We start from the raw sequence: 27,540 nt of genomic DNA, 5'->3' as shown, positions 1-27,540 counted from the left end.
GTGTGTCCTCTCAAGACTTTGCAGAGTTTGGGAGTTCACAGTCTTCTGCTCCAAGACATGCTCCAGAAGCAAGATAACCTGGTCTGAAAGGAGTGAGAGTCCTAATGTGGCACAGGCCAGAGCCTGGAGTCCTCCCTAGCACTTCAGTTTTTTTTTTTGTTTGTTTGTTTTTTTAAAGATTTTATTTATTTATTTGACAGAGAGAAATCATAAGTAGATGGAGAGGCAGGCAGAGAGAGAGAGAGAGGGAAGCAGGCTCCCTGCTGAGCAGAGAGCCCGATGCAGGACTCGATCCCAGGACCCTGAGATCATGACCTGAGCCGAAGGCAGCGGCTTAACCCACTGAGCCACCCAGGCGCCCAGCACTTCAGTTTTTAAGGTTCTTTACATTTTTATCTATTAAAATTTTTCTGTATACCTTTCTGCTCATCTAAATCTAGAAATCTCTATCCAGGGACACCTGGCAGACCTACTTGGTAGAGCACGGCAACTCTTGCTCCCCAGATTCATGAGTTCAAGCCCCACGTTGGGAGAGAGATTACTTAAAAAAAAAAAAAAAAAAAAAAAAGGAAACAAATGTCTCTTCAAACTTTTGTTAGGTATATATTCAGTTAATACTCTCACCAAACGGCATTTGGCAGTAATATTTGCTGCTCAGCCTAACTTTTTTGTACTTGGTGCCTATGGCATTGACACTAATACCCCTCCACCTCTCATGGTGATGTGTCATTCTCACTTGTAAAGACACACTCCCTATATTAAAATGAGTTTTTATAATCTCAAATACTCTGAATTATTACTCAAATCCTAGGGCGTAGAAGGGGTTGGATTGGTTTTAGGTTCAAATATATTTAATTTCCACTCTTAAAGGTGTGTCTAAGCAATAGGTGGTGAAACATAAATGAGACATATCCACCATGTGCAGTATATAAATAGGACAATTAGCCAAGGACAAGTACAGAGTGTTTATATGAAGGGCTACTTTGTGAATAATTGCATAGTCCAAAATGTTATATAGTATGTTTGTGTCAAATTTGTAACATGTCCACAAGCATTCTCATCTTAATTGTTCATGATAAGAATGATGTTTTAGGGGCACCTGGGGGATTCAGTGGGTTAAAGCCTCTGCCTTCAGCTCAGGTCATGATCCTAGGGTCCTGGGATCATGCATCGGGCTCTCTGCTCCGCAGGGAGCCTGCTTCCTCCCCTCTCTCTGCCTGCCTCTCTGCCTACTTGTGATCTCTGCTTGTCAAATAAATAAAAATCTTAAAAAAAAAATTATATTTTAGTCCTGGGGTACTGAAAAAAAATACACAAAAAATAGCTTTTAAGCTTCACATTTTTTTAAAAAATATGCTTTTAACTTTTATTTAATCTCTACAGCCCACATGACCCCAAGATCAAGAATCATGCACTCTTTCAACTGAGCCAGCCAGGCACCCTTTAAGCTCTACATTTAAAAAAAAAAAAGATTTTATTATTTATTTGACAGAGAATGAGCATGTACACAAGCAGGGGGAGCAGCAGGCAGAGGGAGAGGAAGAAGCAGTCTCCCTGCCAAGCAGAGAGCCCAATGTGGGGCTCCATCCCAGAACCCCAGGATCATGACTTCAGCCAAAGGCAGATGCTTGACTGACTGAGCCCACCAGACACCCCTAAGCCCTAGGTTCTTAATCACCTGCTAATGTAACTGCTCTGGGTTGCTATGAAGTTAGCAAGACAGTGTTCTGTCTGTGGCAACAATGTCATCATAATTAGAGGAGTGAGTCAGTGAAGTTCTAGAAGAGAGTCTGTCCCTACTGGCAGTGATGGCTTCAGGGAAAGACACTTGTCCTATCTTACCTAAGCTTGCCAACAGTTGCTGTGAAGAGAGTTCATACAAGCCTTCTAATAAGTGAGGACTTAAGGGTTCTGGGTTTGGGGGTTTTGTGTTTTGTTTTGTTTGCCCTCTGGGAGCCACACGGATGAGGATAAACATTTTGTGCTTGATGTTCTAGAGGGAAACAATGGGTGGGCAGGGAAAGCAAGTCTGCCCAGAGTATAAAGCAGGTACTAAATTCGGAAGCTGTTTGTGGCTGGTCAGAGACTTCTTTAGGCCATGGGTGGGCCTGGCCAAATCAGGGTGTGCTGCATTCTTCCTTAGTATCAGCTTAAATGAACACTGCAAGCAAGTTGTAAAGGTCAGCATGCAGTCGAAGGTGCAGATATCCAGGCCCGATTCTTGATCTTGGTGATACTTGGAGTTTTGATGGGTTCATAATTAGATGACCCTCAAACAATGCCATAGCTCTCTGTTCTGCAGCTGGGGGAGGGGGAAAACCCAACATCATAGACACAGCACATGAATAATGCTAAAACAATTATATTAAACTCACCAGATATCCTTTCTTCCTGCCTTCCTAATCTTCAGGTGTAATGAAGTTCATTTGCCACGGTTTTCATTAAAGCAAGGGATGATCCCAAGACATTATGTTATGCCTTGGAAAGAAAACATGAAATTCAGGAATGTGAATCTGAAGGTATTTTCCTATACATGTTCATAATGAAAAACTCATAGTTAAATAGTCTAGTTTAACATATCTATGAATAAAATGTAACAATACAAAAGCTATGGTTAAATTTATATTTATTTTTTCCAGCTTTATTGGGTATAATAAATGTATGTATTTAAAGTGGACAATGTGATAACTTTGATAAGCGTACACACTGTAGAAGTTACCAGGTTCAAGATAATTAACACATTCATCCCCTCACAGTGTTAATTCATTTTTTCTTCCTGTGAGCTTAAGATTTACTCTCTGCAACTTTTGAGTATACAATACTGTATTATTAACTATAGTTACTAGGTTGAATATGACAGCTTTAGAATTTGGTCTTATAACTGAAAGTGTGTGCCCTTTGACCTATGTCTCCCCATTTCACCCTCTCTCTAGGCCCTGGTAACCACCATTCAATTGTCTGACAAAAACTATAAACTAGTTGATGCATTTTCACATAAACTTGCAAGGAAGAGTTAAATAGCAACATCTATTCAAATATTTGAGCCCAAAGATGAACTTAAAAAAGATATACCCAAAGATTTCAGAACTCTTTGTCTACCTTTCTCACATAATGGCAACCTGCAATTAAGAATTAACTTAGGGGCACCTGGGTGGCTCAGTGGGTTAAGCATCTGCCTTCAGCTCAGGGCATGATCCCAGGGTCCTGAGATCGAGCCCCGCATCAGGCTCCCTGCTCAGTGTAGTCACTTGGGAATCTCTCTCCCTCTGCCCTCCTCCCATAAGATCTCTCTCCCATACAATAAATAAAATCTTAAAAAAAAAAAAAAAAGTAGAATAGGAGCACCTGGGTGGCTCAGTGGGTTAAGCATCTGCTTTCGGCTCAGGTCATGATCCCAGGGTCCTTGGATCGAGCCCTGCATGGGGCTGCCTGCTTCTCCCTCTCCTTCTGCCTCTTCCCTCTCCTGCTTGTGCTCTCTCTCTCTCTCAAATAAACAATAAACAAAAATCTAAACAAGAATAAAATAAAAATTAAAAAGGGATGTTATAATGCTCTATCCACTAGATTTTTCCTTTTTTATTTTTTTTATTTATTTTTTTTAAAGATTTTATTTATTTATTTGACAGACAGAGATCACAAGTAGGCGGAGAGGCAGGCAGAGAGAGAGAGGGAAGCAGGCTCCCTGCTGAGCAGAGAGCCGGATGCGGGACTTGATCCCAGGACCCTGAGATCATGACCTGAGCTGAAGGCAGCGGCTTAACCCACTGAGCCACCCAGGCGCCCCGATTTTTCCTTTTTAAAAGATTTTATTTATCTACCTATTTATTTGAGAGAGAGATAAAGAGCACATGTGCTCAGGGGATGCAGCGGAGGGAGAAGGACAAGCAGACTCCACAGTGTGAGCTAAGTGGAGAACTCATCACGGGGCTGAACCACAAGACCCTGCGCCCATGACCTGAGCTGAAAACCAAGAGTCGGGTGCTTAACTGACTGAGCCACCTGGGCACCCCAGACCTTCCTTCTCAACAGGGGTAGTTAGGAAAAACTATTGGGGAATCTCCATCTTCCCCTAATCCAGTGCTGTTTGGCGTGATTTAAAGTGGGATTTTTTTTTTCCACCCTTAGCACGCAGAAGTATGTGGGATCCACGCTGGTCCTCTAGAAGACACTTTGTTTTTGAATCACAGTGAAAGGCTCTGCCATGGGGAAGATCGGGCAGTTGTCTTGAAGAAAGGCCCACCAGAAATAAAAATTGCAGATATGCCTCTGCATTCCCCGCTCTCCAGATACCAAAGCACTGTGATCTCCCACGGCTTCAGGAGGAGACTGGTCTAAGAATGGAAAAATAAAGTATCAGAGTATTTCAACCCCAATCTCTTTTCTCCCCACAAATCTAAGCCTGTTGCACAATTGTATTTCACCTACAGATTCACCTTTTTTAAAGGCTAAAATAAAAGTCAGTTGTACTCTTCATCCATTATAAAAGTTTCTGGGGGCGCCTGGGTGGCTCAGGGGCTTAAAGCCTCTGCCTTCAGCTCAGGTCATGATCCCAGGGTCCTGGGATTGAGCCCCGCATCGGGCTCTCTGTTGAGCAGGGAGCCTGCTTCCCTCTCTCTCTGCCTGTCTCTCTGCCTACTTGTGATCTCTGTCTGTCAAATAAATAAATAAAATCTTTAAAAAAAAAAAAAAGTTTCTGAAAGCAAACAGGCTCTGAGAACATTGGAGATGAAGCGGGGGGGGGGGGCAAGGCAAACTCTCACTGAAATTAATTTCACTCCATTTAACTGATGGATCCAGTCCAACCATCTACCCTCACTGTGCTGCTCCTCCTCCTCACTCCTTTGTTGTTCATCGCCTCCAAAACCCAGGGTCAGAGGATCCACACCGAGAAAGAGGGGCAGGATGTGGAATTATTTCTGCTGGTTTTCTGCTTTTTCCAACACCATCTTTCTGCCCTGCCTCAACCAACACCTCCCCCCACCAAGGCTGTGGGTCCTGGCAACTCTTCCACATGGTAACTTGAAGTATTTGGCAGATACCTCCAAAATTCACAACACCATTTCAGCTGAAGTGTATTTTTTTGTATTGGTTCAATGTATCCAAGGATCAATTTCCTGTAGCAAAGAACGGATGAGCATCATTTAACCTAAAATGACCATATGCAAAACGGTACACCACTGTGGAAAAGGGTGTAGTACTTTCTCAAGCCATTAAACATAGAATTACCTTATGATTCAGCAATTCCTCTTCTAGGTATATGCCCCAAAGAACTGAATGCCGGAGGGGTCAGTGGGAGAGGGTGCGCCAGGCTGGCTCCAGCTCCAGAAGGTGTTCAGGTTTTGATCTCGGGGTTTTTGTGGGTTTGAGCTCCACTCTGAGTGTAGAGATTATTTTTTAAAAATCTTAAAAAAAAAAAAAAAAGATTTGAAAGGAAGGACTCAAACATATTTGCGTGCCAATGTTCCTAACAACATTATTCACGGGGTGCCTGGGTGGCTCAGTGGGTTAAAGCCTCTGCCTTTGGCTCGGGTCAGGATCCCAGGGTCCTGGGATCGAGCCTTGCATGGGGCTCTCTGCTCAGCAGGGAGCCTGCTTCCCCTTTTCTCTGCCTACTTGTGATTTCTTTCTCTCTGTCAAATAAATAAAAATCTTTTAAAAAAACAAAAAACAAAAACATTATTTGCAATAGCCAAAATGTGGAAGCAACTCACATGTCCCCTGAGAGATGAATACATAAAATGTGGTATATTCAGGCAATGGAATACTATTCTTCAGCCATAAAATTCAGTCATGAAATTCTGATACATGCTGCAACGTGGAGAAATCTTGAAAATATGCTAAATGAATAGGCCACACACAAAAATACAAAAATTGTGTAATTCCTCTTGTATGAGATATCTAGAATAATCAAATTCCTAGGGAAAGAAGAATAGTAGTTACCAAAGGCTGCAGAGGTGGGAGGAATAGAGTTGCAGCTTAATGGGTACAGAGTTTTCAGTTTGAAATAAAGTTATGGAGACAGTTGCTGGACAAGGTAAATGTACTTATTGCCACTGAATTGTACATTCAAAGAGAGTTAAAGTGAATTTTATGTCCTGTTTATTTTACCACATTTTCTTCAAGATTCTTTTTATTTTTGAGTAATCCCTACACCCCATGTGGGGCTTGAACTCACAACCCTAAGTTCAAGAGTCACCTACTCTACTAACTGAGCCAGTCAGGTGCCCCTTACCACAATTTTTTTTTTTAAGATCATGGTAGAGGGCGGCTGGGTGGCTCAATGGGTTAAGCCTCTGCCTTCGTTCGGCTCAGGTCATGATCTCAGGGTCCTGGGCTCAAGCCCCACATCGGGCTCTCTGCTCAGTCGGGGGGCCTGCCTCCTCCTCTCTCTCTGCCTGCCTCTCTGCCTACTTGTGATTTCACTCTCTGTCAAATAAATAAATAAAATTTAAAAAAAAAAAAAGATCATGGTAGGTCTAAGCTACACTTCACCCAGCCAAGTGTTCATACATGATTACTGCATGAAGGAAACTGTTATAAAAAAGACAAAGAGGTCCATCTGATACCAACTTAAAGATCACTGAAGTAGGGGAGCCTGGGTGGCTCAGTTTTTGGGCATCTGCCTTTGGCTCAGGTCATGATCCCAGGGTCCTGGGATGGAGCCCCACATCAGGCTCCCTGCTCCTCTGCTTCTCCCTCTCCCTCTGCCCTCCCCTTGTTTGTGCATGTTCTCACTCTCTCTCTCTCTCTCTCTGACAAATCAATAAAATCTAAAAAAAAAAAAAAAAAAAAAAAAGAAAAAGAAACAGAAACAAGGAAGGAAGGGGCATCTGGGTGGCTCAGTGGGTTAAAGCCTCTGTCTTTTGCTCAGGTCATGATCCCAAGGTCCTGGGACTGAGTACCACATCAGGCTCTCTGCTCAGCAGGGAGCCTGCTTCCCCCTCTCTCTCTCTGCCTACCTCTCTGCCTACTTGTGATCTCTGTCTATCAAAAAAAAAAAAAAAAAAGACAAGAAGCAAGAAAGGAAGAACACAATCCATAGTTCACTTGGCCTTGGGGATTGGCTGGCTGGATATACTGCATTTCTGATCAGGCAGAGCACTTTCAGGGACATGACAGTTATCTAAGCTTTGCTTTGCCAATATGACATCATGGGCCTGGGGAAGCTCCATCTTGGGCCTAGAAATTTCTGGGATATCCAAGGTCAAAAAAGTGAATTGATGAGTTTTTCACATACTGAGAACACTGGTAATCATATTTGACCTTTACTAGTCAACTTCCTGTGGGGCCACCAAGAGCAGGTGTGGCAGAGAAGGGGAGTATGGCAGAGAAGATGTGTAGCAGCTGGAATGTAGCCAGCAATCAATCCACTCACCGTGCTCTGTGCCTCTCAGTGCATCAACAGGGGCCCTGGCAATACAGACACCATGTAAAATTATTCATTGAAACTCCTCTGGCTTTTAGATGACTTACCAAAGGAAGTCTGGCTACCACAATACATCTTTTTCTTCTTTTAAGAATATGGAAAGGGGCACCTGGGTGGCTCAGTTAGTTAAGCATTTGACACTTGGGCTCCTCTCAGGTCTTGATATCAGGGTCATGAGTTCAAGCCCCAAGTTGGGCTCCATGCCCAGTGGAGCCTACTTAAAAAAAAAAAAAAAAAAAAAAAAAAAAGGAAAAATAGGTGTGATAAAACACTGAATGAAAAATCTAGATTTACGCAGTTTGTGGACAAAAAAAATGTATGTAACCAGAAAACAATGCAGAAACCCAGTGCATCAGAATGTTTTATACAGTATAATTTCTGGACAGTAGAGTTATGAGTGATTCTTACATCCTGTGCCTTTATAAATTATCTAAAGGAAACATATATTTTATCATCAGAAAAGAAGGAGCCCTTCCACTCCTGTGCCCAGGGCTCTGTATGAGTGGGATCATTCCTTTCTCTGTTCTGTTTGTCAAAGTTTGAACCCCAAAGTCAATGTCAACTCTTAGAGGAAACCTGTTTCATGTTTTATCTTCTTTCCACCCTAACTTTTTCCAAGCTGGTTCTCTGCCTAAGACTTCTGCTTCTTGACCAGAAGAGGTCTCTCTTGCATTGCTCAAGAAAAACAATTTTCTTAAAAAATGTTTATTTCATGAATGAAAACGGTCTTCATGTGTTGGAGATACTATGGTATGGTAGAAGTTTGAGAGAATAATTCTTCAGTGCGTCCGTAACTAACAAATTCCCAAACTATTTTATTAACAAAGGGGAGCTTGAATTCTGTGGACTAACCCCGTTAATACCCAGCACTTTGCAGAGTCACAGAAGAATTTTCTCTGAAATTGTAAAAAATTGAAAGAAAAACAGAGAGCAAGGGAGTATGTATTTAAAAAAAGGAAGACGTATGTTTCCTAGGGACAAATTAAAAACCATCAGGGAAGTGCTTCAGAGGATATGGGCTTTATAGTTAGGCTGAACTGAGCCAAATTCTGACACTGCTAATTACTGTGTGGCTTGAAGCAGCCCTGCAACTTGATCATCGCCTCTCGTTCACTTTCCCATCTGGAGGCTAAGTAGGGGGTAGAGCCCTCACAGGGACAGTGCAGTATCAGGACCGGCAGGGTCCCCAAAAGACCAGGGGTGCCTGAGGTTGGCAGAGCTCCCAGGTATTGGAGCGGGGAAGCCGGCTCCAGAGACCGAGCTAAGGAGTCGATTCTCAGTTCAGGCTTACCTTAAACCGTGATCCCAGGCACAGTGGGGTCTCTGCTCTTCAAGCAGGTTCCCCACAAGTGGCAGATCTGTGGAGACCCCTTCTTCCTCCTCTAGGAGGAGTGGCACGGGAGTGCGTGGCCGGCGTCTGCTGCGTTTGGAGAATCCAAACGGGGCTGTGCGCCTGTGGTAGAAACGCTTGCTCACAGGCGGGGAGAGCACAGAGTGTGGCCAGAGGCGAGGAAGATGAGAGAGATTGACTGCTTTCCTCTGAGGGCGCACTGAGGAGCGCCGCCCCGAGCTCAGATCCAATGGGGGCCGGGGATAGGGAGGCCGCCATTTTCATTCCCATCCTCCAAAGCTCTATGGAAAGCGTTCAGGGAACAGAAGCTCCTAACACGTGCCATCTTGCTTTTTCCTCTACACGTAGTGTTTATTCTGTTTCCTTACTTTTCTGAAAGGAAAATAGAGTGGTGACTGGACCTTTGTTTCTGGTTCGAAGGAATGGGAGACAAGAGATTTGAGAGAGGAGTGTTCATGCTGACGTGCTGCTCCGTGCCCAGTGAGTGAGGGTTTGAAGCTTAGACCTGGAAGCGTTGGTGTTCAGGGAGGATGTGGTCTGAGTTTCCCCGCACACACAGTCACTCGGCTGGTCTGCCGAAACAGGCCTGTTCCTGCCTTTTTTTTTTTTTTTTTTGAGATTTTATGTATTTATTTGACAGAGAGAAATCACAAGTACATGGAGAGGCAGAGAGAGAGAGGGAAGCAGGCTCCCCGCTGAGCAGAGAGCCCGATGCAGGTCTCCATCCCAGCACCCTGAGATCACAACCCGAGCGGAAGGCAGCGGCTTAACCCACTGAGCCACCCACCCAGGCGCCCCCCGTTCCTGCCTTTTGAAGGGCAGTTTGAAGGTGGCTCAAAACCCTAGGGCACTGGAGGAATGATTGGAAGGGACCCCTGGGTAGGCCAGTGTAGACAAACCCAGGGAATTCCAGAGCTAACAATGAACACGTTTCTGAGCCTGGAGTTGGCTTCTCTGTGAGCAGCGTTGAGCTGGGGTGGAAAGCAGTCTCTGGGTGACTTACGAGTCACCGTGTCAGCAGTTATGAGTCTGGCAGGGGAGTCAGATCAGATAGCTGGGACACTGTGAGACCGTGGTGGTGGCCTTCACTCTTGACGCACAGGCCAGCTTGCTCTAGAGTCAGGGCTCTGCTCCCCAGCCAGCCCTCTTGCTGCAGAAGGGATATGAAACTTGCTTCCTGTTGGGTTCTCCAGCCCTCGTCTCAGCAGGGGGCTTGGTGGGAAGCTGCCCACAGACAGCATTATGGCTTCTTGCCCAGGGTGCCCCTTGCTTCCTTGGATGAAGCAGTGCAAGTGTCCTCTGCCTGGTGCCTGTGAATTCAGCCAGCAGAAGCAATTCTTTCAGAGTAGCACCCCTGAGAAATCTCCACTTTGTTGTGCTGTGTGGAAGAGGCTGGTTTTCATTTGGAACTGAAATCTCAGCTCCTGCCTTGAGGTTCCAAGGCCACACGGCACACCAGTCTCCCTGAAGCTCTAGTTCCACATGGGGCCTGACATGTGAGACTGACCCTGATCCTGGGCAGCCTGCTTCTGTTCTGCTGCTGCTGCAGGTTCCTTCCTGAAAAGTGTGATGGCTTGTGATAACGTTCCAGCAAAGAGGGACAGGTGCACCATTCTGCCCCAGCACCTGAGGATACCGGACGTCAATCACAGGTGGCTGGTGCCTGGAGGAGAGATGTTCTGTTTCCCAAGACCTTGGCCAGAGGGAGATTTGGATAGAGATGCTTCTCTGCTCAGCTTTCTCAGGTGAGCACATCAGGCAAGGGGAGAATGTGTGTGTGTGCACCTGGAATTAAGGAAGATGTCTGGTTTCAGGTTTCATGTGCAAGTGGATTCTCTTAGGTCTCAATTTCCTGATGGTCTTCAGGGTGCCTGAGGGGGACGCATTGTCCTGGGCATCCTGGTTGTGCAAGAGCTCTGGTCACCTTCCCCCCCCAGGGCTCTGGACTAGGAAATTGGAAGGAGTCCGTGGTGAAACCATCTGAGTAGGGCTCCGTTTTTGCCTTGCCAAGATGGCTTGGTGACTGTGATAACTGGTCTGGAAATAGGAAGCAGGAGACAGGGCTGGGGTGCTGAAGGGAGGTGGCAGTGATGCTTGCTATTCACATAGGGGCCAGGTGGGTCTTCACAAGGAAGGTGATGCTTGAGTCAAGTTCAAAAAATGTGAGTGATATCAATGAAGAGTCTTCTAAATGGAAGGAAAAGCATATGCAAAGGCCCTGGGGCAGGAGCATACCATGTATGTCCAGGAGCAGCAAGCCCTGTGGCCACAGGAGACAGGTTAGGACATGACTTCAGGGAGGTGGCAGTAGGGTGACAGAAAGCCATAGCAGGTCTGTGACCCCATGGGACCCTGTTTCACTGGGCCATCCTGGCTACAGTGTTGAGAACAGATGACACAGGGTTGAGGATGGGCAGGGAGGTCAGTGATGAAGATTTTCCAGGAAGTCAGGAAAGATATAGGCTCCAGTGTGGACAAGACAGGCAGTCTTGGAAGGAGGGCTTAGTGCTATTCTGGGTACCCTATTGAAGATGGAGCTTACAGGGTTTGCTGTTGGGAATGGGAGAAAAAAGGAATTATGGTAAGTCCAAGCTCTTGTGGGTTGTCCCAAGCGAGGTGAAGGAGGAGGTTTCTGGGGGTAAGAGGTAGTCCATGTTCCACCTGCTGAGGAAGGTACCTTTCACAGTGGATCTGCTGATGTTTGTGTCTGGGAGCACTCTGAACTTCTACCCCCTCAGCAACTTTCATGTACAAGTCTTCCCCATTTTTCTCAAAGTTCCTGGTAAGAGGCTTAACTTTTTCGCAAGATCTATGTTATTATGCAGCTCCAGTAGCAAGAAGAAAACTGAAGAGGACTTCTCTCTTATGAAAAAAGTCAAAAAGTGGGCCCTGCGTTCAGAATCTGTTTTGTGGAGAACCACTACAGAGTGGTGTGCACCCCAACTGCTCCTTCCTGGGCACTGCTCTCCGTGTCCAGCCACCAGCGCTTTGAGATGTGTCCGTGAGCATCTGCTGTGCTTTATCCCCAAGTATTTTGGGCATCCCTTAGGATGTTGTGTCCTGAGGCTTAAGAAGAGCCAGAGAGAAGGAACTTTTGGTGTCTGAGCATGCTCACTCATTTTTCTATAGAAATGAATGATAATTTTTTTTCCCATTTACGCCACTTCTGCTGTGAAAGGTTTCCTAGGGACACTGTACTTTCAAGTAGCAGGGGAGCCTGTACCCCATCCTGCAGGGTTAGCTTTCGTCTTCATGCTGCACAGAACATTCCATGACTTGTGGATTTTATCACTCAAACATGGCATCTTTGACAACCTTCACCCATTTCCTCCCACCATCCCTGAAACAGGAACCACCCATCTGTTCTTATTACCTATGCATTCAGTACTTTTTTTCCATGTGGAATGTCCATCAAAGCCTCTGGTGTTTATCTGTGTCTAAGTTACTTAGCATAATGCTCCCATGGTCACTGTTTCCATGTCTGGTTATTGTGAATAATGCTCCAGTGAACATGAGAGTGCATCTCTCCTTTGGAGAGAGCGTTTTTGTGTTCTCCAAAGAAATACTCAGTAAAGCAGTTACGGGGTCATGTGGTAGTTCTATTAATTTTTCCTGGAATCTCCACAGCATTTGTCACAGTGGCTGCACCAATTCCCATTCCCACCAACAGTGCACAGGGTCCCCTTGTCTACACACCCTTGACCACACCTGGTGTCTCTCTCTGGGATGACTGCCATTCCCACAGTTGTGAGGTGATAGCTGATTGCAGTTTTGACTTCTGTTTCCCTGACCACAATTAGTGATGTTGAACAACTTTCTCTGTGTCTGTTGGCCACATGTATGCCATCTTTGAAAGTATCTATTTACATATTCTCCCCAGTTTTAATTCAGTTTTTGTTTGTATTTGAAGGAGTGTTTTGTGTCTTTTGGATATTTGTCTCTTCACACACATAGGATATGCAGATATTTTTTCTCCTTGGGGTGGTTGCCTTTAAGGGTTTGGTGGTTTCTTTTGTCATGCAGCAATTTCAGTTTGATATCGTTCCACTTGCTTATTTTTGCTTTTGTTGCCTTTGCTTTTGGTGTCTCATGTAAAAGTCTCTTCCCCAAAACCAGTAAACCAGTATCAAGAAACTTACTACCTGTGGTTTTTTTGTTTTTGTTGTTGTTGTTGTTTGTTTTTTGTTTTTTGTTTTTTTTGGTTTATGGATTCAGTTCTTATGTTCAAGTCACTCATCCATTCATAATTTGTATGTGCCGCGTAAGAAAGTGATCCAGTCACATTCTTCCTCATTTAGTGTCCAGATTTCCCAGTACTGTTCATTGAGGAGACAGTCCTTTCCCCATTGTATATTTTCTGCTGTGTTGTAAGTTAAGACCATACATGTGTGGGTTGGTTTCTGAGGTTTCTATCTATCTTTTTCTTTCTCTTTTTTCTTTCTTTCTTTCTTTCTTCTTCTTCTTTTTTTTTTTTTTTTTTTTAATTTGACAGAGATCACAAGTAGGCAGAGAGGCAGGGAGAGAGAGAGGAGGAAGCAGGCTTCCTGCTGAGCAGAGAGCCCGAAGTGGGGCTCGATCCCAGGACCCTGAGATCATGACCTGAGCCGAAGGCAGCGGCTTAACCCACTGAGCCACCCAGTCGCCCCCTTTCTCTTCTTTCGTTCTCTTCTTTCTTCCTTCCTTCCTTCATCTGGTCTTACAGTTTACTTGTTGGGAAAATATTTTTCCTGTTGGAATATAGGCAGTGTGGACTTCATTGGATACGTCTTCATACTTTTTGGTAGGACTTTTCTCTGAAAATTGTGTATTTGTAAATGATCACCTGGAATTATAGCTTTCAGCAGGTTGAACCTTTGGGCAGAACTACGTGTAAGTAGTATTCTGTTCTTCCATCAGACACCAGATTGCATCTGATTGTCTTCTTTTGTGATGTTCTCAGTTGTGAAGATGGATATCTATATTTCCATTTCTGTGGTAGGTTTATTAAAGTGAATTTAATTTTTCCTAAAAGTGTGGATTCTAAATCATCCTTATTTTATTATATATATATATATATATATATATATATATATCAGCATGTTTTATATATATGAAACATGTTGATATATATATATATATCAGCATGTTTTATTTTATTTATTTATTTTTAAATATTTTATTTATTTATTTGACAAACAGAGATCACAAGTAGGCAGAGAGACAGGCAGAGAGAGAGAGGGGGAAGCAGGTTCCCTGCTGAACAGAGATCCCAATGTGGGGCTGGGTCCCCGTAACCCTGGGACCATGACCTGAGCCGAAGGCAGAGACTTTACCCACTGAGCCACTCAGGTGCTCCAAAACAGCATGTTTTAAAAATGCATTTATTAGTAGCAAACGTTGGAACAGGACATCAATATTATAAATTCCCATTCAGAGTTAATAATTCTATCAGAGATAGATTAAGTACACCTTTAATATACAAATGAATAAACTTTTCCAAAAGTACTATGATTTTATCAGTTTCTGAGCTTTCTGTTGTGCTCCAGTGTCCTGGGTGTCTGTTTTAATGCCAGTACCATACTGTTTGATGACAATAGCTTTGTAATCTAGCTTGAAATTGGAGTGTGGTGACTCCGGGTGGCATAGTCACTTGTTTGCTTGCATGCTTTCTTCCTTCCTTTTTTTCTTTCTTTCTTTCCAGTGAGATTATTTATTTATTTGTACATGGTTTACATTTGTACACTAAATGTTTTTCTTTCACTTCTTTTTTATTATGATCATATAATGTGTTATTTGTTTCAGGGGTACAGGGGAGACCCTTCCATTTCACACAGCACACAGTGCTCAGCACAGCACATCCCCTCCCCGTGCCCATCACCCAGCCATCCCATTCCCTCACCCTCCTCTCCTTCAGAAACCTCAGTTTGTTTCCTGAGATCAAGTGCCTCTTTTGCTTTGACTCCGTTTCTGGTTTCATCTTCCTTCCTTCCTTTCTTCTTCTTCTTTTTTTTTTTTTTTCTCTTTCACTATGATCCTCTGTCTTATTTCTTAAATTCCACATATCAGTGAGATCATATGATAATTGTCCTTCTCTGATTGACTTATTTCACTTAGCACAATACTCTCTAGTTCCATCCATGTCATTGCAAATAGCAAGACCTCATTTTTTTTGATGGCTGTGTAATATTCAATGGTATATATATCCATATAGATCCACTCATCTGTCGATGGACGTCTGGGCTCTTTGCATATTTTGGCTCTTGTGGGCATTACTTCTATAGACATTGGGGTGCAGGTAAACCTTCTGATCATTACATTTGTGTCTTTGGGGTAAATACCCAGCAGAGCAATTGCAGGGTTGCAGGGTAGCTCTATTTTCAATTTCTTGAGGAACATCCACATTGTTTTCCAGGGTGGCTTCATCAGCCTGCATTCCCATCAACAGTATAAAAGGGTCCCCCTTTCTCCACATCCTCACCAACACCTGTCTTTTCCTAACTTGTTCATTTTAGCCATTCTAACTGGTGTAAGGTGGTACCTCATTATGGATTTGATTTGTATTTTCCTAATATCCGGGCACTTTTTAAATTGTCCATTGGCCATTTGGATGTCTTCATTGGAGAAGTGTCTGTTCATGTCTTCAGCCCTTTCTCTTGATTGGAGTATTTGTTCTGTGGGTGTTGAGTTTGGTAAGTTCTTTCTAGATTTTAGATACGAGCCCTTTATCTGTTATGTCATTTGGAAATATCTTCTCTCATTCTTTTTGTTGTCTTTTGGTTTTGTTGACTATTTCCTTTGTTGTATAAAAGCTTGTTATCTTGATGAAATCCCAACAGTTCATTTTTGCTTTTGTTTCCCTCGCCTTTGGAGACATGTCTAGCAAGAAGTTGCTGTGGCTGAGGTCAAAGAGGTTGCTGCCTCGGTTCTTCTCAAGGATCTGGATGAATTCCTATCTCACATTGAAGTCTTTCATTCACTGGGAGTCTATATTTTGTGTATGGTATAAGGAAATGGTCCAGTTTTATTCTTCTACATATGGCTGTCCCGTGTTTTTGAAGCACCATTTATTGAAGACACTTTTTTTTTCCCTAATTGGATATTCTTTCCTCCTTTGAGGAAGATTAGTTGACCCTAGAGTTGAGGGTCCATTTCTGGTTTCTCTATTCTGTTCCATTGATCTGTGTGTCTGTTTTTGTGTCAGGATCATACTGTCTTGATATTATAGCTTTGTAATAGAGCTTGATACCTGCAATTGCATTGTCATTAGCATTGGTTTTCTTTTCCAACATCCCTTTGGCTATTTGGGGTCTCTTCTGCTTCCATACAAATTTGGGGATTATTCCTTCCAGTTCTGTGAAAAATGTGGATGGTATTTTGATAAGGATTGCATTGAATTTGTGGATTGTTGCAGGTAGCATAGACATTTTCACAATATTTGTTCTTCCAATCCATGACCATGGAACGTTTTTTCCATTTCTTTGTGTCTTCCTCTGTTTTATTCATGAGTATGGTATGGTTTTCTGAGTACAGATCCTTTGCCTTTTTGGTTATATGGAATCCTAAGTATCTTACAGTTTGAGGTGTGATTATACATGGGATGGACTCCTTAATTTCTCTTTCTTCCATCATATTGTTGCTGCAGACAAAGGCAAGTGATTTCTGTGTATTGATTTTATATCCTGCTACCTTATGGAATTCCTGAATGAGTTCTAGCAATTTTGAGGTGAAGTCTTTGGGGTTTTCCACAGAAAGTATCCTATTGTCTGCAGAGGGTGAAAGCCTTACTTCTTCTTTGCTGATTCAGATGCCTTTTATTTCTTTTTGTTGTCTGATGGCTGAGGCTAAGAATTGAGGCACTATGTTGAACCATAGTGATGAGAATGGGCATCCCTGTCATGTTCCTGACCTGAAGGGAAAAGCTTTCAGTTTTTCCCCATTGAGAATGATATTCTCTGTGGGTTTCCCATAGATGGCCTTTAAGATGTGGAGGTACCCTCTATTCCCCCACGGTGAAGAGTTTTGATCAAGAAGGGTTGCATTAATTTGTCGAATGCTTTTTCTGCATCTATTGAGAGAATCCTATGGTTCTTGTTCTTTCTTCTATTAAGGTAGTGGGTTCCATTGATTGATTTCCAGTTGTCGAACCACCCTTGCAGCCCAGGAATAAATTCAGTTTGGTCGTGGTGAATCATCCTTTTAATCGGCTGTTTGATCCTATTGGCTGGTATGTTGGTGAGAATTTTTGCATCCGTATTTTCAGGGATAATTGTCCATAATTCTCCTTTTGGGTGGAGTCTTTGTCTGGCTTTTTGGACCAAGGTAATGCTGGTCTTATCAAAGGGAATTGGAAGTTTTCCTTCCAGTTCTATTTTTTGGAAAAGTTTCAGAAGAAGAGGTACTAAATCTTCTTTAAATGTTTGGTAGAGGGGCGCCTGGATAGCTCAGTGGGTTAAAGCCTCTGCCTTCAGCTCAGATCATCACTCGGGTTTCTGGGATCAAGCCCCGCATTGGGCTCTCTGCTCAGCAAGGAGCCTGCTTCCCTTCCCCTCTCTCTGCCTGCCTCTCTGCCTACTTGTGATCTCTATCTGTCAAATAAATAAATACAAATATTTTTTTAAAAAAATAATATTTGGGGGCGCCTGGGTGGCTCAGTGGGTTAAGCCGCTGCCTTCGGCTCAGGTCATGATCTCAGGGTCCTGGGATCGAGTCCCGCGTCGGGCTCTCTGCTCAGCAGGGAGCCTGCTTCCTCCTCTCTCTCTGCCTGCCTCTCTGCCTACTTGTGATCTCTGTCTGTCAAATAAATAAATAAAATCTTTTTTAAAAAATAATAATATTTGGTAGAATTCCCCTGGGAAGCCATCTGGTGCTGGGTTTTCATTTCCTGGAGGATTTTTGATGACTGATTCAATTTTGTTGTTGATTATAAGTCTTTTCAGGTTTCCTTTTCTTTCTAGTTCAGTTTTGGTCATTTTTATGTTTCTGAGAATGCATCCATTTTTTCAAGACTGCTTTGATTGGTTGACATAGAGTTGGCATCCTATATTCTTATACTTGCTTGTATTTCCTTGGTGTTGGGTGTGACCTCTCCTTCTTGATTCATGATTTTATTTATTTGGATCCTTTCTGTGTTCTTTTTGAGAAATCTGACCAGGGGTTTACCATCTTATTAATTCTTTCAGAGAAGCAGCCCCTAGATTCATTGATTTGTTCTGCTGTTCTTTTGGTTTCTACTTCATTGATTTCTGCTCTAATCTTTATTATTTCCCTTATTCCTGCAGGATTTAGGTGTTCTATGCTCTTCTTTCTCCAGCTCCTTTAGGTTTAGGGCTAAGTTGTGTATTTGAGACCTTTATTTGTTCTTGAGAAAGGCTTGTAGTGCTATATACTCCCCTCCTAGAACCGCCTTTGCTGCATCCCAAAGATATTGAATGGTTGTGTTTGCATTCTCCTGTGTTTCCATGAATTTTTTAAAATTCATCTTGAATTGACTGGTTGACCCAAACATTCTTTAGAAGGATGCTCTCTAGCCTCCATGTATTTGAGTTCTTTCCACCTTTCCTCTTGTGATTGAGATTCATTTTCAAAGCATTGTGGTCTGAAAATATGCAGGGAATGATTCCAGTCTTTTGGGATGAGAACGAACATGGCAGCCTCCTTATCTCTGGCCCCAGAGCTGAGAGCTCAAGGCCCCACTCCTCAGTGCGCCCTCACAGGAAAACAGTCTATCCTTCGTGTCTCCCTGGTCTCTGTCTGCATTCTGTGCTCACTGGACCTGTGAGCAAACATTTCTGTCTCTGACATATGACCCATTTTGGAGTCTCCAAACCCAGCAGACTCCTGTAGCATGCTCAGACACCACTCCTCCTAGGGGAGGAAGGGGACTCTCCCCAGTTGTGCTGCTTCTTGGGCCCCTTTTCAAAGAACAGTGGCCAGACTGTGCTGTGGATCATAGTTTCTGGCAGCCTCCAGGTTCGAGCCCACTTCTGGGTTCACTCTCTGCAACCGGCTTCCCTGCTCTGATACCTGGGAGCTCTGCTGCCCTCAAGCATTCCTGGTCTCCCAGGGACCCCAAGGATCCTGAGACCACACTGTCCCATCGAGGGTTCCACCCCCTGCCCAGCCGCCAGAGCAACATCCCTCACCAGAGCAGATTTCCAAAAATTCCGATTTTGTGCTCTGCTGCCCCTAGCACTTGGCAGTAGCTGCATGACAGAGGCTCCCTCCCCCCAGGGTTTATCTTCTTGCCTATCAACTTAGACTCACTTTTCTCTGCCTCCTACCTTGTGGAAAGTGGTCGCTTTTCTGTTTGTAGAGTTGCTGCTATTCTTTTCTTGGATCCATGTTTGAATTTTCAGGTGTTCAAAATGGTTTGATAGCTCTCTAGCTAAGTTCCTTCTGCCAGATGAAATGAAGGTGTCCTACTCCTCTGTCATCTTGGACTGTCTCTCTCTCTTCTCCTTTCTCCAGATTTCTTTGGGTACGGTGGACATGTTAACAATATTAACTCTCTAGTTAATGAGCATGGCATATGCTTTCATTTATTTGTGTGATCTTCAAAATCTTTGACCCATACAATCACCCACCAACACACACATATGCTCCCTTCCTTTTCCACCATGTGTTCAGTATACCAGGTCTTCCTCATTCTTGGTTACTTTTATTCCTAGATTTTTTTTTTCTTGATGCAATTGTCAATGGCATTACTTTCTTAATCTCTTTGTGAAAGTTGGTCATCAGTAGATAAAAATGCAAGTTGGGGCACTTGGGTGCCTCAGTCGATTAAGTGTCTGCCTTCAGGTCAGGTCATGATCCTGGAGTTCTGGGAATAATTCTGGCATTGGAATCCTTGCTTAGCAGGGCGTCTGCATTTCCCTGACTCTCTGCTGCTCCCCCTGTTTATGCTCTCTCTCTCTGTCTCTCTCTGTGTCAAATACATACGTTCTTAAAAAAAAAAAATGCAACATGTCTCTATATATTGACTTTGTATCCTGCAGCTATGCTGAATTTATTTATTCTAATTTATTCAAATTTGTTTATTTGTTAATAAAACAATTTTTTATGGATTCCTTAGTGATTTCTACATACAGTATCATGTCATCTGCAAATAATGACCATTTTCTTTCCCTATTTAGATTTTATACCTTTTTTTTTTTTTTTTTTTTTTTTTTGTCTAAATGGTTTAGCAAAGGCTTTCAATATGATGATGAATAAAAGTGGTAAGAGTGGGCATCTTTATCTTGTTCTTGCGGGTAGTGGGAAAGTTGTCAGCATTTCAGCCTCGAGTATAACATAATGTCAGTTGTGGGCTTTTCATATAGGGCCTTTATTTGGTTGAGGTATGCTCCCTCAGTACCCAAATGGTGTAGAGTCTTTATCATAAATACATATTGAATCTTGTCAAGTGTTCTTTCCTCATCTATTGTAACAATCCTAGGGATTTTTATCTTATATTTTGTTAAGGTGGTGTGTGCTGTTGGTGGATGTGCAGATGTGGAACCATCCTTGCCTCCCTGGAATAAATCCCACTGGATCATGTTGTGAGATTTTCCTGATGGATTGTTGAATTGATGTTGCTGATAATTTGTTGAGGATTTTTTGCATCTCTGTTCATGAGGGATATTGGCCTTTCCTTTTTTTGTAGCATCCTTGTTTTGGTAACAGGGTACTGCTGCCTTCATGAAATGAGTTTGGACATATGCCCTTCTCTCCCTTTTTAAAAGCAGTTTGGGAAGGGTTGTTATTAATTCTTCTACCATTTGGTTGAACTCCTCAGTGAAACTGTCTGGTCTTGGGCATCTGTTTCCTGGGAGGATTTGATTATTGAATCAATCTTTTTAGTAGTGATCAGTCTGTTCAGATTTATTTTTCCCTTCACAGTTCATTCTAGGTTGTTGTTAGGAACTTTTCCATTACTTCTCGGTTGTCCAAGGTGTTGGCCTCTACTTGCTCATAGTACTCTGTGACGATCCTTTGTATTTTTGTGAGATTCCTTGTAATAGCTCAAGTTTCTTTTTTTTTTTTTTTAAAGTTTTTCACATTTTTAATTTAAATTCTGTTAGCCAAGATATAATTTTTGATGTAGTGGTCAATGTTTCATTAGTTGCACATAACACCCAGGCTCATCACCACATGTCCCCTCCTTAATACCCATCACCCAACTACCCCGCCCCCCCAACCTACCTTTCCTCTATTTCAATTCTTATGATTAAGAGTTTCTCATGGTTTGTCTCCCTCTCTGATTTCTTCCCATTCAGTTTTCCCTCCCTTCCCCTGTGGTCCTCCACTCTATTCCTTATGTTCCATGTATGAGTGAAACCATATGATCATTGTCTTTCTCTGCTTGATTGATTTCATTTAGCATAACCCCTTTCAGTTCCATCCATGTCAATGCAAATGGTAGGCATTCGTCCCTTCTGATGGCTGAATACGATTCTATGGTATGTACGGACCACATCTTCTTTATCCATTCCTCTGTTGAAGGACATCTCAGCTCCTTCCACAGTTTGGCTCTTGTGGGTATTGCTGCCATGAACACTGGGGAGCATGTGCCCCTTTCTTTCACTGCATCTGTATCTTTGGGGTAAATACTTCTGGGTTGTAGGCCAGCTCTACTTTTTAACTTTCTGAGGAACCTCTTTGCTGTTTCCAGAGTGACTGCACCAGCTTGCATTCCCATCAACAGTGTAAGAAGGGTCCCCTTTCATTACATCCTCACCAATAGCTGTTGCCTCCTGTCCTGTTAATTTTAGGCATCCTACCTGCTGGAGGGTGGTAGCTCATTGTGGTTTTGAATTCCCTGATGACAATTGATGTGGAGCATTTTTTTCATGGACTCTTGGCCGTTTGTGTGCCTTGTTTGGAGAAGTGTCTCTTCCTGTCTTCTGCCCATTTCTTGAGTGGTCTATTTGTTTCTTGGGTTTTGAGTTTGAGCAGTTCTTTATAGATCTTGGACACCAGACCTTTATCTATCATGTCATTTGCAAATATCTTCTCCCATTCTGTAGGTTGCCTTTTAGTTTTATTAATTGTTTCCTTTGCTGTGCAGAAGCTTTTTACCTTGATGAAATCCCAATAGTTCATTTTTACTTTTGTTTCCCTGACCTTTACAGACATGTCTTGCAAGAAGTTGCAGTGCCCAAGGTTGTAGAGGTTGTTGCCTATGTTCTCCTCTAGGATTTTGATGTGAGACAGGACTCAATTATCTTTCTTTCTTCAATATATTTGAGCCCTCTCATTTTCTAGCTAAAAGTTTGTCAGTTTGATTTAACTTTCCAAAAAAGGCAGCTCATATTTTCATTGTTTGTTTGTCTTTTTAGTTTCCATTGGATTTTTTTCCACTTTCCTTTTTGTTATTTCCTTCTATCTACTGATTTGGGGCTTTGCTTGTTTTGCTTGCTTGTTTGTTTTGTTTTGTTTTTCCTTCTCCACTTCTTTCCCATGTATGTTAGGTTGGTTATTGGAGAGCTTTCAGATGGATTGATGAGGACCTGAATTTCTACGAACTTCCCCCTTAGAGCTACTTTGTGCTAAAGCTGCATCCCATAACTTTTCATAGGTTCTCTTTTCATTTGTCTCAAGGTACTTATAAATTTTATTTGGATTTCTTATTTGACCATTGGTTGTTTATTAGCATGTTGTTGAATTTCCACATATTTGTGACTGTCCCATTTTCTTCTTGTGACTGATTTCTACTTTCATACTGTTGTGGTTGGACTAGATTTGAAGCAGAGTGTGAAGGGAGCACTCAGTTTAAAGGTTAGTTTCCTGGGGTATTTTCTGAGGGCAGACCATGACTTCAATGGGGGACAGAGGAAGGTTTTGTGAGACTGGTTGGGGCGGGGAGCGGTGGTCAGCCCTTGTTAGAATTATTGATTACTACCATGCCAGCTGTGTACCACTGTTCTCACTGTAGCCCTGATGGACATGTACCTTCTTAGAAACATTTTCCAGGAGGTGCAGGGTGGTCTTCTCTAACAGAAAGGTGCCATGTGAGTTCATGGCATGGCCCCAGATCATACACCAGGATCTGGGGGATCAGATTGGGGGATCAGAACCTGACTTTCTGTTGGAAGTGACAGGAACAGGGCATGGTGAGTTTCATGACAATAGCCAAGGTCCTGAATGACCCACTGAGTGTTGGCAGTGGGTGGGGAAGTGGGGCCTGTGGTCTGTCTCATCAGAACTTGTGGAATTCAGGAACACCCTTCTGTCTGTTGAGTTGTGTGGAGACAGGTAGACAGCAGTCTCTGGCGAGGCATGAGGGTCACAATAGACCGCCACCGGAGGGGCAATGTATGGTAGGAGCCCATGCTCAGTTTCCATGAAAACCGATCAGGATCTGGTGGCTGTGATTCCTAGCAGCAGCACGGGGAGAGGAGGGCGGTGGTGGTGCACACTTCCTAGGGTTGTGGTCAGCACTAAACTGGAGTCCACTGAAGTGAACCGTGCCTGGCACAGAAGGTGCCCAGTCACTGTAGCTGTGGGCACTGTGCCCGTGGCACTTTCATGCCAGGGGCTCCCATGCTGCTGCCTCCTATTTTTTTTATCATCTTCATGGTAATGAGCTTCTGCTCTTGCCCCATGGTCCCCTGCGGTGTTGCCCTCCCCCATCTGGCACTTATCTTCTGCCTTGTGCAAACCAACGTCAGGGTAGCCTTCTCAAGAGGCAGCTCTGTCAGTCCCTGATGAAACACTTCCATCGGTCCCCTATGAGATGAGGACGATACTCTGCTGTGGAAGGAGGCTGCAGTTCCCCAATCAGGAAAGCCACATCTTCCTTTTCAGCCTGGCCTGTCCTCCCCTCAGTCCTCCTCAGGGAAGCTGTCCCCACTTCCTCAGGTGACAGCTGTGACCTTAAAAACCAATATTGTTTTGTGTTTCTCCATGCCTAAGTTCATCCATGTCATGTCTTTCAAACCTCTCCATGGGTTCTCAGCAGTCCTGCAGGGCTGTCTGCCCAAAGAGGGGATGACCTCGGAGGGCCAGCCTTCCCTGCCATTGCCCTCTTCATGTCCCTGAGCCCTAGAGCCAGCTGCCCCACTGAGTGCTGAGGGACCCGAGCCAGCCCATCTTGAGCCCAGGCTGTGTCAGGAGTGTAGACTGATGTGTGCTAGGAGCGATGGGCAGGTGGCATGGGCCAGGGGCAGGCAGTTTCTCTTTCTTTTTTTTTTTTTTTTTAATTTTTTATTTTTTATAAACATTTATTTTTATCCCCAGGGGTACAGGTCTGTGAATCACCAGGTTTACACACTTCACAGCACTCACCATAATCCCACCCCCTTCTCCCAAACCCCCTCCCCCCCAGCAACCCTCAGTTTGTTTTGTGAGATTAAGAGTCACTTAGGGTTTATCTCAGTTTCTCTTTCTTATTCATTCCCACCTCCTTCCCAGAGGTAGCCCAGAGCAGCCTCCACACCCCACATCACGAGATCCCTTGATCTGTGCCTCCAGCATTCAGCTGGGGAGCTTGGTGGCTTCCCGTTGCTTCTGTCTCCCATACCCACACCCATGCAATTTCTGGATCAGAGGAGGGCTCGTACCCTTGTCTGTACTTGACCCTCTTCCTATCCCGCACAGAGCCCACCCACCACACCATTCCGTGGATGTGGTTGGAAGCAAGCTCTTCCACAGGAAATCTAGTAGCCAGATGGATCCAAGTAATGACCACTGAATTAGTGACCCAGGATAGAGAACAAACCATCTCTGAAACCTGTCCCACACTCTGTGACCATCTCGTACTAAAATAGAAACAGTAATAGCTTTCTGGATTATGACATAGCATCTTTCTCTACTTACATTCTCTTGAATGCATAGGTGCTGATCTTGGATGAAAAGGGACCATGGCTCCTGTGGGCTAGGATAAATAAGTAAAATATAAGAATTTAGTGAAATTTGAATTCGAAGCATAGAATGAATAAATATTGATGAGAAAATACTCCGAAGTACGGCATATGAACATTGCATATCAAAGCTTTTTCAAATAGGTTACTGAAAGAAAAATCTTTTTTTATTGTTTATTTTAATGCCAGTCGAGTTAGCATACAGTATTATATTAGTTTCAGGTGTACAATAGCGTGAGTCAGTAATTCTATATATTACTCACTGCTCATCAAGAAAAGTGTACTCTTAGTCCCCATCATCTATTTCACTCATCCCCCCCCCCCTCCCCTTTGGTAGCCATCAGTTTGTTTTTGTTAAGAGTCTGTATTTTGGTTTGTCTCTTTTTTCTCCTTTATTTATGTGTGTTTGTTTCTTCAGTTCTACCAAGAGTGACATCACATGGTATTGTCTTTCTTTGACCAATTTCACTTAGGATAATCCTCTCTAGATCCATCTGTGTGGCTGCAAATGGTAAGATTTCATTCTTTTTGTGGCTGAGTAATATTCCACTGTGCGTGTGTGTGTGAGTGTACACATATCTCTCATCTCATTTAGCACTTTATCAAAAGACACTTGGGTCCTTCCATATTGTGATATTGTAAACAATGCTGCAAGAAAATAATGCTGCAAGAATGTGCATGTATTATTTTGAGTTATCATTTTCATATGCTTTGGGTAAACACCCAGTAGTGTGGTTGCTGGATCCTAGGGTAGCTCTATTTGTAACATCAGGAGGACCCCCTCCATACAGTTTTCCAGAGTGGCTGCAGCAGGTTGCTTTTCCACCAACAGTGCACAAGGGTTCCCCTTTCCCACACCCTCCCAGAACCTGCTGTTCTTTGTGCTGTTGATGGGAGCCATTCTGACAGTATATGCTAATATCTCATTACACTTTTGACTTGCCTTTTCCTGAGCTTGGGTGATGGTGAACATCTTTTCATGGGACCATTGGCCATCTGTATTTCTTCTTTGGAGACATGTCTGTTCAGGTCTTCGGACTATTTTTTAATTGGATTGTTTGTTTTTTGGCGTTGAGTTGTATCTACTCCACATATTTTGGACACTATCTCTTTACTGCATAGGATATTTGCAAATATCTTCTCCTTTTTAGTAGGTTGTCTTATTATTATTACTTCTTTCTTTCTAGTTCTTCAGCTGTGTGGAAACTTTTTATTTTGACATAGTCCCAGATGTTTATTTTTGCTTTTATTTTCTTTGCCTCAGGAGACAGTCTAGAAAAGTGTTGCTTTGGGGTGCCTAGGTGGCTCAGTGGGTTAAAGCCTCTGCCTTCAGCTCAGGTCATGGTCTCGGAGTCCTGGGATCGAGCCCCATATCGGGCTCTCTGCTCAGCAGGGAGCCTGCTTCCCCCTCTCTCTCTGCCTGCCTCTCTGCTTACTTGTGATATCTCTCTGTCGAATAAATAAATAAAATCTTAAAAAAAAAAAAAAAAGAAAGAAAGAAAGAAAGAAAAAGGTTGCTTTGGTCCATGTCAGGAAGTTACTGTCTGTGCCCTCTTGTAGAACTTCTATGATTTCAGGTCTTCCATTGAGGTCTTGAAACTGGTTTGAGTTTATGTGTCTGTATGGTGTAAGGAAGCAGAGTACTTGCATTCTTCTGTGAGTAGCTGTCCAGTTTTCCCAACACCGTTTGTTGTAGAGACTGAGGGGTGCTGGAGGGGAGATGGATGGGGGATGGGGTAACTGGGTGATGGCCACACAATTGCGGGTTTATATCTGAGCTTCTCTCCTGTTCCCTGGGTCGCCGTGTGTATTCTTGTGTCAGTATCACATTGTTAGGGTGACTACAGCTTGGTAGTATAACTTGAAATCTGGAATTGTGACTCCTCCAGCTTTGTTTTTCTTTCTCAACATTGAGTTGGCAGTTCAGTATCTTTGGTGGTTCCATATGGATTTTTAGGAGTGTTTGCTTGAGTTCTTTGTGTTTAACTGAATGTCAATGAGCCAACTTATAGTACATCATTAGTTTCAGATGTAGTGTTCAACAATACATCAGGTGTGTATAACCCCCAGTGCTCCTTGCATCACGTGCCCTCCTTAATGCCCATCACCCAGTTACCCCATCCCCCATCCGTCTCCTCTCCAGCAACCCTCAGTTTGTTTCTGTAATGAAGAGTCTCTCATATTTTTCTCCCGCTCTGATGACTTCCCTTTCAGTTTTCCCTCCCTTACCCTCTGATCCTCTATGGTGCTTCTCCTATTTCACATATGAGTGAACCCATGTGCTGATTGTCTTTCTCTGATAGATTTACTTCACTCAGCATAATGCCCACCAGTTCCAGCCAGGTGGATGTGATGGTAAGTCTTCATCCTCTCTGATGGCTGAATAATATTCCTTAGTAGATATGAACCACGTCTTCTTTATCCATTCATCTGTCTGTGGACATCTGGGCTCTTCCCATAATTTGGCTAGAGTGGATAATGCCACAATGAACATGGGGGTGTACAGGTGTCACTACTTTTCACTCAATCTGTATCTTTGGGGCAAATACCTAGGAGTGTGAATGCTGGGTCATAGGGTAGCTCTGTTTTTGTTTTTAAGTTCTGGGCCATCTCCATGATGGATTCTATCTCGGGAGTTCTGATTCCCATGGGCCCCACTCCTATGGAGTTCCCCCATTGGACACAATGGCTGTTTTATGGAGATTCCCCAGGGCAACACTGGACTAGCCAGTGTCTTCAGGGTGTGCCCCTATGCCATCTGATGTGGCTGAGGGGCCATAAGCAATTGTGAACCCAAACCAAGGTTTTGGTCGTGCTGTCTTGCTTGCACAGAAATAGCACTGCCTGGCTTAGGCCTTCACTGCAACAGCTGAGCCAGCTTAGAGAGGTCCTTGCCCAGGACACTAGCCCCCTGACACTGTGAGGGCACAGCGAAGTCAGGCAAT

The 27,540-nt window shown here is 43.5% G+C and overlaps 1 protein-coding gene across 1 annotated transcript; it reads left to right on the top strand.

Moving 5' to 3' along the window:
- The first annotated feature begins 200 nt into the window (after positions 1–200).
- On the top strand, positions 201–4,497 carry SPMIP10 (sperm microtubule inner protein 10). Its single transcript, XM_059175711.1, has 3 exons — positions 201–1,894; positions 2,411–2,519; positions 4,126–4,497. The coding sequence occupies exons 1-3, from the start codon at positions 1,809–1,811 to the stop codon at positions 4,333–4,335; spliced, it is 405 nt and encodes a 134-aa protein (XP_059031694.1). The 5' UTR covers positions 201–1,808; the 3' UTR covers positions 4,336–4,497.
- Positions 4,498–27,540: the final 23,043 nt, after the last annotated feature.

Source organism: Mustela lutreola, chromosome 5 (assembly GCF_030435805.1).
Source record: "Mustela lutreola isolate mMusLut2 chromosome 5, mMusLut2.pri, whole genome shotgun sequence".
NCBI classification, from domain to species: Eukaryota; Metazoa; Chordata; class Mammalia; order Carnivora; family Mustelidae; genus Mustela; species Mustela lutreola.
Note: the sequence above shows the minus strand (reverse complement) of the source record. Positions and strands in the feature narration are given on the sequence as shown.

What these genes read in the sequence shown, in the direction of transcription:
- SPMIP10 (XM_059175711.1), top strand. Translation starts at nt 1,809, where the DNA reads ATGGCTTCAGGGAAAGACACTTGTCCTATCTTACCTAAGCTTGCCAAC. An exon ending in TCATACAAGCCTTCTAATAA is followed by an intron (nt 1,895 to 2,410) that starts GTGAGGACTTAA and finishes CCTAATCTTCAG; the next exon opens with GTGTAATGAAGTTCATTTGC. An exon ending in TCAGGAATGTGAATCTGAAG is followed by an intron (nt 2,520 to 4,125) that starts GTATTTTCCTAT and finishes TTCCACCCTTAG; the next exon opens with CACGCAGAAGTATGTGGGAT.